Here is a 14,349-nt window from a genome sequence, read left to right as displayed (position 1 = left end):
AAAGATGCCCGCTGACTTAGTAGCAAGACGATATTATTCTCTCAGGACTTAGTTATTGACTTGAGACTTGATCATATCTTCTGAAAGTCGCGTTCATGAGGCGGAGCCCAGTCAAACCGTTACACCGCGTTCATCAATTTTTGGGGAACCCATGCGTAACTAGTTCAACTAACCTGGTTGAACTGGTCCTTGGGTAACGGCGGCCCGCGAGCCCGCCAACTCCAAGGCTTTAAACACACCCTCCGTCGAACATGGGACACAGGGTTTTCCTGTTATGGCCTTTACAGCCGAAGGTCCCAGGTTAGATCCCGGCACGCAACTCATTGCTCATCAACATTTCACATATTGACATCGGACATACCAACGCTACAGTAGTAGTGCGATGATGAGAAACAGAAGGTGAGATTGCCCCTCGTCGTTCCTATGGGCCATTGAACAAGCCTCTCCAACAAAGTAAGGAACATCAGACGATTAGGGGAGGTGGAAATTCTACACGACATGTGTACAAATCGGTTTCTACTGAGGATTGAGTTTAAAATCAGAAGAAGTAGGTCGGCTTATTCCCTTCGCCGTCGCTTATGGAAAATAGATATCCGACGCCTGAAAGAATACGACAAATCATGACCCATCGATCGGGAATTATGGAATGCCTTGGAAATTATCAACTCCAGAGTTCCCTATTTAAAGTCCATAGAGAAGCGTTGAACTTACGTGAGATCTTTTGCTCGATAATCGCAGGCTCTATGTCGTCCGGTTGCGGGCCCAGCTCTTCGGCAAGCTAAAAATTGACGTCTCTTATTGTGACTACGACTGCCAGTGAACTCACCAGCTTGAAAACATCCTTCTGGCCCCGTCGGCCTGCTGCGTGAAGCATAGTACTTCCGACCCTGAGATAGAGGTTCATGTCCGGGCAAGACCCTTCATTCACGTACGGCAATCGTTTCTCAGGGCTCGTTAGATCATAGGCCGTTGGCCGGGTGCACTTTAGAGAAGGATCTGCTCCGAATCCCAGCAGCACCCGAATGGTGTCTAGCCGATATTTGGTGGACTTCTTCGTATTGCAGTGACATACGGCGAGGTGCAAAGGTGTCTCGCCGTCCTGAAATGCATCGGGGTGCTTCCAGGAACTAGAGGTGAGCACTAACCGTGCTTTGGGCATTTGGATCGGCTCCGTTCTCGAGCAAATATTTGGCGATCGCCACATGACCATTGAAAGCAGCGAAATGTAAAGGAGTCCATCCTCCCTGACAACTAGGCTCTTTAGCGGCGGAGACAACAGTGGCCTACCTTCGAGCCTCCGCAGTAGTTGACGCTAGCACAGCACTCGATGACAGCACCGTGACCAACCAGGCACTTGACGACCTCCAATTGATCATCCCTACACGCCACATGCAGTGGCCGCATTCCTACCTGAAAGAGATGTGCAATCGGTCAATCTTGAAATTCGGGCTACTGTGGCCTCGAGGTTGATGAACTAATGCTGAAATTCACGAGCAATTCCCAAACCGAGAATAACATCAGTGACCTACCATGTTCGCTATGTTAGGATCCGCTCCATATTGTAAGAGGCACTTCACGATCTTCACCGAACCTTGCCCGGCCGCCATGTGAAGAGCGCTCCAACCGTCCTGACACAAGACGTCCAATGCTCCGTGTAGGTATCGCGACGATAGGCACCTCGTTGGTTGCATTGGCGTTGGCGCAGAGGGCGGACTCCTTCTTTGGGTGTACGAGAGAAGCCACAGTCTTCAACTTCCCGCTCTCTACTGCTTGCAACAGGGCAACGTTCAGCTCCCTCACGTCAGAGGTCACGTCTTGAGTAAACTCAATCCGCGCGGACGATTTCTTCGCTTTAAAGACATCGCTGATCTCACTCACGCTTCGGGAAGGTAGAGTGGTGACGGCCATTTTTCAACTAGCGTATGTTCCCTATTAAGAAAGCCTCAGAAAATTGACTCGGAAAGTTTACAACCCCCCATATATTCCAACAGAAATCTCGCCCCCCCAAGTTGGGTGACCCAAAGCCACACAAATGTAGCCTCCAGTTTCTCAACAGTTCGCGGACTCGATTCACCTAATGGCTACTGATTGCCCTACAGTATGATAGCTCCCTACCGTGTAGTCTCGCGAGGCTAGAAGGCTTGTGTAGCGTGGAGCCTCTTCCAGTTCAACTTTGTTCGCTGTTCACAATCCTCACTACTCAATGGTACATCATGCTCGATGCCTGTCCCTATGTCCTAATCCAACGAGTAGTTCAAGCTCTTGCTAAGATCACCTCATTTGCGCCGCTCAGTTAATGGTACACAGCTCAAGATAGTCATTGTTCGCAGCTCCAGAATAGAGTGGCTCGAATCTGTTTTGTGCTCATGTGGAGGGATCGTGTTGACGAACCTCAGAAGGTCCACACAAAACTCCATTAGGATGGCGAGACTGATGGTAAATTGCAGGTTGATGGGTTAGTTGTTGTTCGCATGTGATTCGTCTTGAACCCGCGAAGTCCCAACAACTTTAACGCAAGTACTTCACTTTAAAAAGCCAATTCATGGACATGTAGACATCTTCAGTGCACGCAAATTCACACGGAACATGGACATCCACACATCTACAATTGCCCTGACTTGAGCTTCGAGCACCTATCGGATAGGGTGTCTTTTGTAGGAGTAGCAGTGGCAACTCCGAGAGCCTCCCAGACCTTCGCACAAGAGATGTTATCCTCCTGTAATTTCGCGGTATTCTCTGCGTTTAAAGGAGTCTCCGGAACCGTAAACGCGGAGATAACTCGTCACACTGAGGAGCCTGTAAAAGCCCACACGTCACTGCCACACTTCCTCCCCAACACGGTGACTTCATAGCTGTTCTGCCCACCTCGCTTGATCCGTTTAACTATGAGGTGATATAGCCCGGCGTTGGCATCGCAACTCTGTACATTGTCACCAGGGGTGCCAGGAACCTAGCGCTCGGGGGGGCTCTTGGTGTCAGTAAAACATCTCGCCATGCAGCTCCATTTCTTGCTCATACTCGTTCTGGACGAGCTAGAAGATGAACTCAAACTGACGACCCCAGCGTCGGGTCCTTCAGATGACATGTCACTTTGTGTCTCCTGTTTGGACCCACACCTCTCCAAGCTGGACCAGGAGCGAATGAGTAGCGAGACATTGGAAAGTGTTGACTTACGTTAAGAGGTTGAGGGATAAGAGACAGAGGAGCAGTATCAATGGCAGGTTCGGTCGTCGGAACATCACAGGTGAAATCTCTACCACCAACAGCGTTGTGCCGATCATGAATCAAGTGTGAACAAAACAACTCGATGTTAGTCAAGACTTCCACACAGTAGAGACGACATCACTCGGGACCAGAATTCGTGTCCTATAATCATGCTTGCTGTCTTGCATTCTACTGCTCCGTGCCACGGAGCCACTCATCACCAACCACGAAATTCGTAGCCCTACAGTTTTGCAAGGAGCATCGTCGCCCTGCGAGTCCCTCGTTGCGTCGTTGAGAATTTCCTTTTTTCAAACCACTAAAGAGTGACGAAGGTTTCTGCACTAAACTTCTCGCTTGCACCCGCGTATTTTGCAGGTTTCAATAAAGTTGTTTTACGGATGAGTTACTCGTAATAACAAGACTCACGTCTTGCCACCACATCTATCGCCGATGAGATTCAATTTCCATCCAGCTGCGCCCGTCTTCCACAGTCCGTTGGACAGAAAGCTTGTACATACCATCGGTTGCGGTGGCGCGGTAAATCTTGAATTTACCACCGTCCCTCATTCTTCTTGGGACTTGATCAAAAATTCTGATTCAGAACACTGTTGACGCGCGAAGCCAGGTGTTACGGACTCACGGTGGATGCTTATGGCACAAGCCTTGCGCTGCGCTTTGGCTTTCTGTAGAAGTGTCTGGGGAGTTTGTTCGGTTCCGTCACGGGTAGTTTCTCTACAGAATAGGATTCAAATCGTCAGGGATTTCTCCGACCCGCATCCTTGAATTCTGCCAAGGATGTGATACACATCTCCGTCACTTGAGTGCTTCTCGATGGTTCCGATAAGAACGGTCGAAGCGGAGAGAGAGGAAAAGCTCATCTGGGCCGGTGGCACAGATACAGATAGAGACTGGAGGAGGTCCCTCTACCAGCCGCTATGATATGTTATGTTCATAGCCTTTGTAGTCTAGTGGTATGATTCCCGCTCTATATGCGAGAGGTTCCGAGCTCAATTCTCGACACAGACTGTGTCACACAGCCCGTGTGTATTTACCTCGACAAGAATCATTAGCAGCTAGAAAACCGGTGCTGCGAAAGCGACCATTAAGCGTACTAACTGCCGAACACTGTTTGACACAACTTTTCGATAGGAGGAACATCCTTTCGAGCGACGATCACACGAGAGGTTATTCCCAGAGCTCCCCAAGCGACAACACAGTCCTTCTCGCTTTGAAGTTTGTCCAAGCCTTCACCTGTGAGATCAGCTTCGAGGTTGCTGTAAGATATTCAGTACTGATGACAATTTGGCATCAACCATCTTGATCATTTTTGGGACTATGCCCACAGTAGAGAGAGTTAGCCATACGCCTACTCTCAGTCGCCACATCTCCCAGAGAGCTTCGCCGTCCACTGCTTGGAGTCTTCTTTTCGTCGTTACAATTTGAGATTATACGTCTTCAAACTGAGTGTGTCATTGTATTTTGCCGTGCAGACCTGTTTATGTGTAGTCACGCCAGGATGCTGAAGATAAAGCGCTTGTGTGTTGGGACGGCTACCAAATGGGACAATCGGGTGATCACAAAATCACAGGTATTCTGCACGCATAGACAGCGATGTTCACTGTTCTATTTACGCAGGCAGACCACGCTTTCTGATGCCTATAGCTCTGACTGCTAGAGTTGCTTCTGCGAAACGCTCCAGCCACTCCTTCGTTTCCAGACGATAAAAAGGGCTTCCTGGCTTTCATCCAGAATTTAACAATACTGATACCTGCCCAGCTGGACTCCTACGGCGATTTGTAAGCTCCTCGCCTGTGGGCGCTCGGCGGTAACACTGTGATCACACGATTTGGGGCGAGCTCTGAGGCATTTTGAGCTTTCGCTGCATTACGTGCATCTTATTGCTCCCTCGGATGAGTTCTTGGCCGGTTGATGGTCAACATGAGTACCTCTGCCTACTAACAGGCATACTTGTATCTCGACCTGGAGCGTTCTCTTAGTTGCTTGAGTTCGGCTTTTTGTTGGGGTATTTGACATCTAGTGATCGCCTATTCTAATACCGGACCTCGTAGGCTCAGACAGTGGCTGGTGGGTGCCCGGGAGACCGGAGAAATTCGACTACCTTCAGCATTCAACACACGAAAGGAGTGTGAGGAAATATGCATATGACCAACTACGTGTGAAATCCTGAGGAAATTTCATATACTTCTGTCCTAAATCGTGTCTAGATCTCCATAATGTGGTGGAGAAACTTCTGAACTCAGCTGGGGAATCCAAGCGTAAATTCCAACACTGTGCTGGCCCGTATGGAGTATGTAAGCGGTCAGGTTTGCGTTACTCAATCTTAATGGACCAGAAGGCGGGCCGGCCGAAGGGGCGACCGTCGACGGAAGCGGAAGAGAAACTCTTCGAGAAGTACAAATATGTGCGTTTCGTGGAGCGGCAGAAAGTTGAGCGGAAACTCAAAACTTGTCGTCGAGAATTGGCCGAGTGTATTCAAGGAAAGTCTGAGGCTGATCCGAAGGAAATTCAGGACCGGATGAACGCCTTGCTTGAGGACCTGCAGTACATCAAATTCTACCCGCACGGCGAAAAGTACATATCGCTGTTCCCGAAGGGGGGCGCGTTGAAGCCCCGCGAGTTGACGAAGCAGAAGTCGATTCGGGAGTCTATACGAAATCGACTGGAGAGCCAAAAGGAGATCGAGGAGCGTACCGTGGAGAAGCGGGAAACCAAGGAGGTCGTGGAACCGCGTGAGGCTGTGGACGACTTTTTCGCAGATGGGGATGCGAATGATGTAGGTTCTGGAGGGGTATTTGTTATTCAAATCGTCAAGTGGTTAATTATTCCTCGCTGATAGGTTCCTGTGAGGCAAGATGATCGCCGGTCTAGTAAAGGAAAAGGCAAGGGGAAGGGAAAAGGAAAGGGTCGAGACGTAACGTCAGCCAAGGGTGCTGGGAAAGGTCGTGGAGCCAAACGGTCATGGTCGAGTAAGGAGCCCACGGAGATCTCCAAGGCTAAGGTAGAAGGGTTGAGTGAATCAGTCGTAGTGAATTGTAGCACTCTTTTCATTGACCGGACGGTCACGTTAGAACCACCAGTCCGCAGAGCTGTTTTTAGGAGCGGAAGGGTTCCGATGAGGAGGGTGGGCCACCTGCCCAAGTGAAGTCGAAAAAGGAACCGGTAGTAGCTGTGGTTTCCGAGGGCCGAGGTTGAAATTTTCTCAGATTCCCTGTCAATGTTTTTATCGCTAGTTCTGATCAATTTTTTCTCGCTTCTCTCTGAATTTGAATCTAAAATTTGCTAATGCTGATTCTGGTCGCCGATTTAGTTGTCTCACATCTCGCAACAGTACGATCCCTTCGTGTCCAGAGATTCCATAGAGCAAGGAGGACGTGATCTTCACCACTATCCCGGTACTCAAGTGATTCCTTCGAAAATTTTGTTACATAGTTTTCCTAGAATTGCCAGTCGGGTAGCGTAAAATTAAGTGCCGCTTCCCCTCAGACTCCCACACGGAAGCAGCTTGAAGCGCCGTCAAACCATCCGTCTTGGGCTGCTAAGGCCGCTCCCTCTCAGCGAGGTACTCTTACCAAGTTCGAAGGCGCTAGACTGACCTTTGACGATTCTGACAGTGATTGAACGCCTTCCCTAACAACGTCAATACGGTATAGTTGTGGTTTCCAACGAAATTGGCCTTGCCTTGTGAGGAGGCAGAAGTCTTTCTACACAGAGAGGGTCTCACTCTTGCCTTTGGTTTTATGGCAACCCGCGCCTTTTCCCATTGAAGCCAATGAGCAACAAGTCAGTGAGCGACCTCATACAGCTCCTTTGCAGTGATCCCAACATCACTATTGTAGAGTGCGTGGCTCAGCTGCCGTCCGAGCGAAGGGTGGTGAAATCGACAGTTGTGAGGAAGTTAGCACTACGTCTGTCTCTGGCGCCTCACGATACCGTAGAGCAGCGACTCTTTCTGGCGGCCGCAGCATTGCTCGCCCTTCACAACTGCGATGCAATGAACGACTGTGGCATGCTGGATACTGTGGGCGGCCTGGCTCTCACTGGTGGTCTCAAGACTGACCGCCGCTCCTCGAATCTCACACATCTCCTTGTGCGACAGCATGGGCGCTCTTCGGCTAGCGAGTCCCAACCCTCCCGACTGGGCCAGATCCTTGAGCGAGGTGACATCCACTTGCCCGGTGGTGGGGGAAAGGTCAACTCTGGTAACCTCGCCTTCACTGTTCTACTCAATGCCGTGCCAAAAGTGACGAGAAAGTTGTCGGAAAACTTGGTGAATAAGATCCTGGAACTTCTGGGAGGTCCCAGGGTGACTGACTCGGGATTCAGGACTCACGGCATATCCCTTCTTAGAGGTCTCATAGGAAAGTCTGCGACAGTACCTCAAGCAGGGCTAGTGCAGCCTCTGATCGCCCGACTGTCGCCGAGTCTTTATACCAGCAGGGTGGAGGTGACCATTGATATTCTACGGGAACTGCGTGAAACCGGCGCGAGTCTGGCCGAGTGTGTGCGACCCCTTGTAGAAATCGCACTGTGTGAGAGGTCTCCTTACTCTCTCATGGTGGAGTCAGCTACTCTCCTTGCCTGTGATGACGTCAACTTGACACAGTTCCACGAGGGCCTCCGAATGAGGTTCATGGACCTGTACACGGAGCATTTCAGCAGTAATGATGACGTTGACGCTGCTCGTGCTAGTGGTCGTATGGCGTGTGCGGTCTTGGCTCGACTAGTGGTCCGGTCGGCTGGTGACGATGTGACTACTATGGTGGATGAAAACTTATCGGAGAGGCTTCTTGAAGTACTGCGGCAGCTGGTGTATGTCAAAAGTGAAGCAGGCATGTTGACTCCGCGGACAGTGGTGAAAATGCACATGGAGCTGTCCTGGCTTAAAGGGGAGGACCCATTCGAAGGTCAGCTCAGTGCATGCTCCAATATAGCAGTATTCGCAATTGGTCAGATATGGTCACTCGAATGGTCTCGGAGGAAGTGGACGATAGTTCTGCAGCCGATGGCATGTCTCTTGATTCGGAGTCGAGTGACCGCGAAATGGGTAGCCACTCCAGTGATGAGGCCTCGTCATCATCACAGGACTCAGAGCCTCGAGCCAAGCGGTAGGGCGAACCGAGTAGTTTTGTGTGTGGGAGGTTTGTTCGTAGGCTCAAGGTGGAACCTAGGAGACTACCATTAAAGCGTCCTCGACCTGTGGAGACGAGGAGTGAGGTGGCCGCATCACCAACGAGTGTCCAAAGCGCGTAAGTTGAAGCGTGACAAGGTGTCCGATCTGAGTTGCCCATCCGTCAGGCCTTGCCTTGTTCGTCAAGGCCCTTTACTGAAGAGACACCGAACCTGCCAGCCGACAGATCGACCGCTACTTGCAACTAGCAGAATACCGCCCCAGCCCGCAGTGCCCGTACGACTCCCCGGGAGGTCTTTACTGCGAAGGCTGCCGTCGGATACGGCCCAGTCCAATGGACGACACCTTACGATAGAAGCCTAGGCAGTGTAATTCACCATAGTCACCGCACTGACGATGGCAGAGTAACATTATCATCACTCGGTCCGGCCGAGTGTGCATGACCGTCTCGATATCAATATTTTCAATACTGACGAGACTTCCCAGTAGAATCTTGTTGTGTTAGTCATTGCAGCACTGCCTGGCTCGGGAACTAGGACGAGGCAAATAGTTCATCAACTGACTCTGGTTGTGAAAATATAGTTCCGACTAGGGACTCTGCTTCTCTGTGGGATATGGTAAACAATCGCTCGCCGAATTATGAACCGCCCGAGGCGTGTCGGCGACTTTGGAAAGAATTCGGCACCAATACTGAAGCTGGCAGATACCTTCGCGCGTTGTACGGTAAGCAAGCCTTCACTGAGCAATGTATTCACTGTGAGTTATTGGAAGGTTCTGCAGACCAGCAAAATGCTCATCATTCGATCAAGTACCCCCCTGTTAAGACAATGCAGAGAAAAGCACCACAGGTCTCGGCCGCGCCAAAGCCGAAAGTGTGACCGCGAGTTCAGCTTGAGTGTGAAGCTGTGCGGACCCTCAGCCGCGGGTTCAAGTTCCTCGTGTTGGTGGGCGAGGATCGAAGGGACCGTCAGAGGAGCTCCCATCGAGAAGAGGCGTGAAAAGCCAGAAAAGCATCGAAGAGGAAATAAAGAAGTCGAGGTTGGCGGCAACCTCCACGAAAGTGGTCATCAAAAGGCGTAGGCCTGTTGATATCATACTCCCTCCTGGCCGCAATGTTGAGGCCGAGAAAGATCGTCTTGCTGAGCTTAACCAGTTTGCAGGTGGGCCTTTAGGCTTGCCAAAAGTCTCCCTGGTAGGAGCTGCGAGGGCAAGAGCTGGTAGGCCGTGACTCATCGTCTATATGTTGAGTATTGGCTTTGATTGTACAGGAGGTGAGATGAAGAGCAACGGTGCCAACACAGAGCCAGATCGCATGGTGAGATTTTATGACTGCTCGCTTCCTCAGCGTAGTGACCCTGGCACAAAGCCTCGCTATCGTTTAGTGACCATCCAGTGTTGTTGCTCAGCATCATCAGAGCTCCTCCGGGATTTCTTATTGAAATACGATTGAATATACTTTCTGGGGCGAGCCGGGAGACATGGGGGTTGTAAACGATCCCTGCATAGAGTCTTTCGGTCACTTGATGGAATGTGGTGGAACAAGTCGCTAAAGTACCCTCGCGCAAATATGTCGTCGAGAGGGGGAGAGAAAACAACGCTGTATCGATGCCGGGTCAGTTCAACGAACTGAAGAAAGAGATGAAGGCGAGAGAAGAGCGAATATTGCAACTATCGGGTACAGTTGAAGTTGAATGCAAGAGACCAGCCCCTCCCGCGGGAACTCAAGCAGCCCGCAATCGACTCAAAAGGATAACAGGTAACATTGCGTCACCCAAACTCTCCCCTGCTTATATTCATATATATCGCCATATATAACATTCATATATAACACCACTCTGCAATCCATGTTCTATTTTTGACTGGATAGGTCTCTCACGCCTCACTGCCCTCTTCTCTTGTTACAGTAGTTATATGAGGAATACGCCCTTTCATAATCCCGTAGACGCAGTATTGCTGGTCCATTGGTATGTTAGGATCGGGAAACACTCGGTGGTATAACTCTCGGTGATGCTAGTTTGCGATAGTTGCGCCCATTCTCTGTGATTCTGTCTATCCTCAGCTCAGAGGAACGAGCTCCTTCAGCTCGAACATGACCTACAGCGCCACGCCGAAGACCTCAACACTTTGTCTCAAGCCAAGCGAGCTGCCCGACAATCATGATGTCCATGTGTGTAAAATGCTCATTCATGGTGTTGGAAACATTTGTGTTGTAAGCGTGTCTCCACTTCTGTACTAAACCACTTTTGTACTAAACGATGATAGGTGAGCGATTTATACCGGATCAGGACTTTTTCGCACGCAAACGATTGAGTTTTGTAGTGGGTAAAATGTCCACTGTTGTACCAAATTCTGCACGTTTTTACTCACTTTATTTTTTCCGGTAAAGAAATTTTTGACACCGTGTAAAACTTTACTTCCACTTCTGTACTAAATTCTTGGGATGCTTTCGCACGAGTTAAATTTTACGACTTGGGTTTTTTCACACGTCTTAAAACGACCTGCCTTCCGCTACTGTGAGTGAAGCCCTCACCGCGAGGGGGAGTTAAGGACAGTCCTGCGTCTACCTAAGAGTATTCATGTCGCAATTTAACAAGTCTCAACGTATAACCTCATTCCTTGTAGTCTACAAGTGTAGACTCCTAAATTATGTCGTAATTATTACGGGCCGTTGTGCACTCCAGCGCAGTGTACGGAGACTCATGAACCATTATACGGCTTCGCGGTGTTTATATTTGGCTGTATTACTGTGTTATTACTGTTATTGTATTGTGCGCCGTGACAGCGGTGGCGTCACGTATTTCTGCATGCGTGCTGAGGCCTTGCTCGAGCACTTGCCTAGTGCTCTTAAAGGTTAGACTGAGGACAGAAGTGAGTTAAGCTTCTGATTCTTACTGGCCTGGGACTTAGGCTACAGCTTGAGTTAGTACACTGTGTTGAGGTTTACCAGCTGCTATTGGTTATACTTCGTACGTTAAGTAACGTAGTCAAAGGTATGGTTTCGGAAATCATCAATAGATTAGGCATTATGTTCACTACTAACTGTGGTTATGATACATAGCGGCAAGAGTTCTGATAAGGGTGCAGACATAGCTAGTTGGGTGATCAATGAACGCTTATCATCGTCGTCCGGTATTAAGGAATCATTTGAGGAATATTTGATTGACAACTACACTCTTAGGACTTTCATAAAAGCTTTAAACTCAGGTATTGAATTCCCCTTCAGGTGAGAATAACATGCTAGCTAGCGCGGGAAAGATTTCCCGAAACCTGCTAATTTCTTTCCTAGTAATGCATGCAGCCGAATGGTATCTCATACTAGCTTCATCGAACAGCGAAAGACGAAACGGCTGGCGGTTAAAAACAACCACAGTAAGTCTAGCAATAACAAGAACTCCGCATAAATTACTCCCGTAACTCTGCTGTTGGGCCGAAGCATTAAGTACACGTTTTGAACCATACAGCTGGCGTAGGGCTTGTACAAAAAACCCGAAGACGGGACCGACATATTCATACTGTCCATAAAATTCACCTGACCATCCACAACGCCAGATGCGGCATAGTGTCCACATGTCGGATCCAGAACGGATTGGAGATAGAGCTCACGGCCTTTCAGGATGCTATCAGGGACCCGCAAGAAGCCGAAGTGAGTTGTTCCCACCAATACGCCTCGAGCAGCTGTAACCCCACCCTGCCGACAGAGCATAGCCATCCACATATCCACGATGTCATCAGGATTAGTACTTCCTTGAGTCAGGACCTCTACTCTGTTTTCGACCTGACGGAGAGGCTCTCCGGGAGAGCTATTCGATCAACTATTTGCTATTTTTGTTCTAAGGCGAGCGCTATTTTATTTGGTTCAGAAGTGGTTTGAGAGTGGTACAAGCTCAATCAACTGGGTCAAATTTTCCACAAAAGGAACGATTTTAGCACAGAAGTGGTTCGCGGAGCGAAGCGCTTCCCGAAGGGAAGTTTTTAAAATAGGGGCGAGCGCTACTTGATTTGGTACAAAAGTGGATTAGTACAAAAGTGGCGTAATCGTAAGCGTGGCGGAGCACAACTATCGATCGTACTTCAATGAGAGCTTGTTTCAATGTTGGGTAATTCGATCACCTGTTTCATGTTGAAGTTGAGCTTCACACTACGGAACTCAACGACGGTCGTTGATTATGAAACTCATGGAGCTGCTACTGCTATACAATTAGTTCACGGAGAAGCCTGAAAGTATCTCTGTAGCCACTCAGGTTTTCACAAGTAGAACATCGACCGCCTTCGTATACCATGGCAACTGTGCTTCTTTCGCTTAACAACGGCTCTGGCCATTGTGTGGGTGTTATCCCTCTTTTCTACATCTATAGTAAGCGTACCTGCTAGCGTGAGCTATACGGAGGGTCGTCCGAAGTGTACTATTCCTAAGATCGGTCTCTAGGTTGGTCGCAACACCTTTTGAAGGCCTATTTCGCGTTTATGTATGCCACAATCAAGGACGAAGAATGGATGAGCATAGTCGACATTAACTAGGAATCAGATGGCGCATGATCATCATAATTGAAATACGGATGCAGCCTCTCCAGAAGGGCCTCTACAGTAGCGGTCCCAAGATATGCTACAACTTGAAGAAGGAGTGTCTCATGAGAGGATCATCACGATGAAAGACGAGGTGAGATCCCCACCTCTTGTGCGCATTTATTTCATCGGTAGCGAACCTGAGCGATATTGCCGAACCGTTGCTCAACCATTGCTATTGACTCCGATGTTGAATATATACCTTTATTCTTAGCTTCACCATACTAGCCTCGCTTCATCACCTACCATTCGATCGACTATCTTATACAACTATCTGAGATAAGTTATCTGCATGGTTGGACACCAATTCTTGCTCAGTATGACACGTCAGGTATCTTAGTGGAATTGCTCGTTGTCCTCACAGTCTTATTATCATATTACTAGGCTAAAGTTTCGACATGGCCTACGCTGACTAACGGATACACTATGGTGCCATTATACTGTTGTCGTGTCGAAGTTATGTTGACCGAGACTAAACACAGTGCCAAGCAAGAGATAATCTGGAGGGTGAGAAAATAAAGACCAAAATGACTGGATTCATAACATAATCTATGAGACTCATACAATGGGATAAGCGAGACAACGACCAAGGGGAAACTTTGGGGACAAGGACCAAGAAGTCGTAGCAAAAGGAGACGAGCAGAAAGAATGTTTTGAAGACTGGGAAACATATCCGCAGATGAAAAAGACCGCGACGATTGAAATCATGAAAGGTTTCAGGCACAAGTCGCCTTAGTGAATCCGATATGTGTTTCGTTCACTTTGAAATACTTGCCAATGACCGCAGGCAGTCCAAGATACCACAATTCACCGAAAGTCAAGGCCAGCGCGCACTGCCCATCTACGAGTTTGGTCCTCAAACTATTTGGAGAAATCACGAGAGGAGTTTTCCTACCATTCAAACCCTTGAGAAAAAGAGTAATAGATGGCAAGTACTCAATATCCTCACAGTCGACCTTGAAGACGCCGGACTCCTCCCTGATAGCCACATGTTTCACTCCGGCATTCTCGAGCAACTTCAATACCGGCTGCTTTAAAGAATCTGCTATCTGTATATAACCCAAGCCAGTGGCCAAAAAGGCAGCAGAATCCATGGGAACTTCATCCACGCAGTCATCCCCGACGAGAAAGCCCATCATGTCAATGGCTGGCGGGCCCAGGCCACTTAGCCAAGTCGAGACGTACCTCAACGGACCGTCCTGTCTCATTGGATAATCACCACCAAAGATAAGACGACCAAAGCCGGTAGTATTGAGGTATATCGTGTATTCTTTCTTAGTGACGATTCCCGCTATCAGGAGCACGTCAATGAATAATGGGTACCGATGAGAGAAAACGCGATGCAATGAAAGCCCCAGAGATGCCCAAGGAGTCTTCTCGGGGCTTGTGACCAGGCCAAACGGGACATTTCCCACATTATCAATATGAGCAAG

The 14,349-nt window shown here is 49.0% G+C and overlaps 5 protein-coding genes and 1 non-coding gene across 6 annotated transcripts; 3 read left to right on the top strand and 3 right to left on the bottom strand.

The window, feature by feature from the left end:
- Positions 1-826: 826 nt before the first annotated feature.
- Positions 827-1,099, bottom strand: Pmar_PMAR005819 (hypothetical protein; the record flags this gene model as incomplete). The annotated part of the gene is made up of 2 exons (XM_002778643.1): positions 827-887; positions 933-1,099. Coding segments are annotated over 2 exons (228 nt in total), but the record flags the coding sequence as incomplete, so codon positions are not given.
- A 28-nt stretch (positions 1,100-1,127) lies between these two features.
- On the bottom strand, positions 1,128-1,908 carry Pmar_PMAR005818 (ankyrin repeat and SOCS box protein, putative; the record flags this gene model as incomplete). The annotated part of the gene is made up of 4 exons (XM_002778642.1): positions 1,128-1,244; positions 1,312-1,406; positions 1,526-1,628; positions 1,678-1,908. The coding sequence occupies 4 exons, from the start codon at positions 1,906-1,908 to the stop codon at positions 1,128-1,130; spliced, it is 546 nt and encodes a 181-aa protein (XP_002778688.1).
- Positions 1,909-4,158: 2,250 nt separating this feature from the next.
- Positions 4,159-4,230, top strand: Pmar_PMAR005817. The gene has a single exon. It is a non-coding gene; the product is annotated as a tRNA-Ile (tRNA).
- A 1,296-nt stretch (positions 4,231-5,526) lies between these two features.
- Pmar_PMAR005816 (conserved hypothetical protein) lies at positions 5,527-6,886 on the top strand. Its single transcript, XM_002778641.1, has 4 exons — positions 5,527-5,998; positions 6,062-6,223; positions 6,322-6,384; positions 6,709-6,886. Exons 1-4 carry the CDS (start codon positions 5,549-5,551, stop codon positions 6,841-6,843), a joined length of 810 nt encoding a protein of 269 aa, XP_002778687.1. The 5' UTR covers positions 5,527-5,548; the 3' UTR covers positions 6,844-6,886.
- A 108-nt stretch (positions 6,887-6,994) lies between these two features.
- On the top strand, positions 6,995-8,835 carry Pmar_PMAR005815 (hypothetical protein; the record flags this gene model as incomplete). Its single annotated transcript, XM_002778640.1, has 4 exons — positions 6,995-8,129; positions 8,177-8,330; positions 8,376-8,471; positions 8,521-8,835. 4 exons carry the CDS (start codon positions 6,995-6,997, stop codon positions 8,714-8,716), a joined length of 1,581 nt encoding a protein of 526 aa, XP_002778686.1. The 3' UTR covers positions 8,717-8,835.
- Positions 8,836-13,454: 4,619 nt separating this feature from the next.
- On the bottom strand, positions 13,455-14,158 carry Pmar_PMAR005814 (hypothetical protein). The gene has a single exon (XM_002778639.1). The coding sequence runs from the start codon at positions 14,122-14,124 to the stop codon at positions 13,633-13,635; it is 492 nt and encodes a 163-aa protein (XP_002778685.1). The 5' UTR covers positions 14,125-14,158; the 3' UTR covers positions 13,455-13,632.
- Positions 14,159-14,349: the final 191 nt, after the last annotated feature.

Source organism: Perkinsus marinus (assembly GCF_000006405.1).
Source record: "Perkinsus marinus ATCC 50983 genomic scaffold scf_1104296948436, whole genome shotgun sequence".
In the NCBI taxonomy this organism is placed as follows: Eukaryota; Perkinsozoa; order Perkinsida; family Perkinsidae; genus Perkinsus; species Perkinsus marinus.
This window is presented reverse-complemented; position numbering and strand designations above follow the sequence as displayed.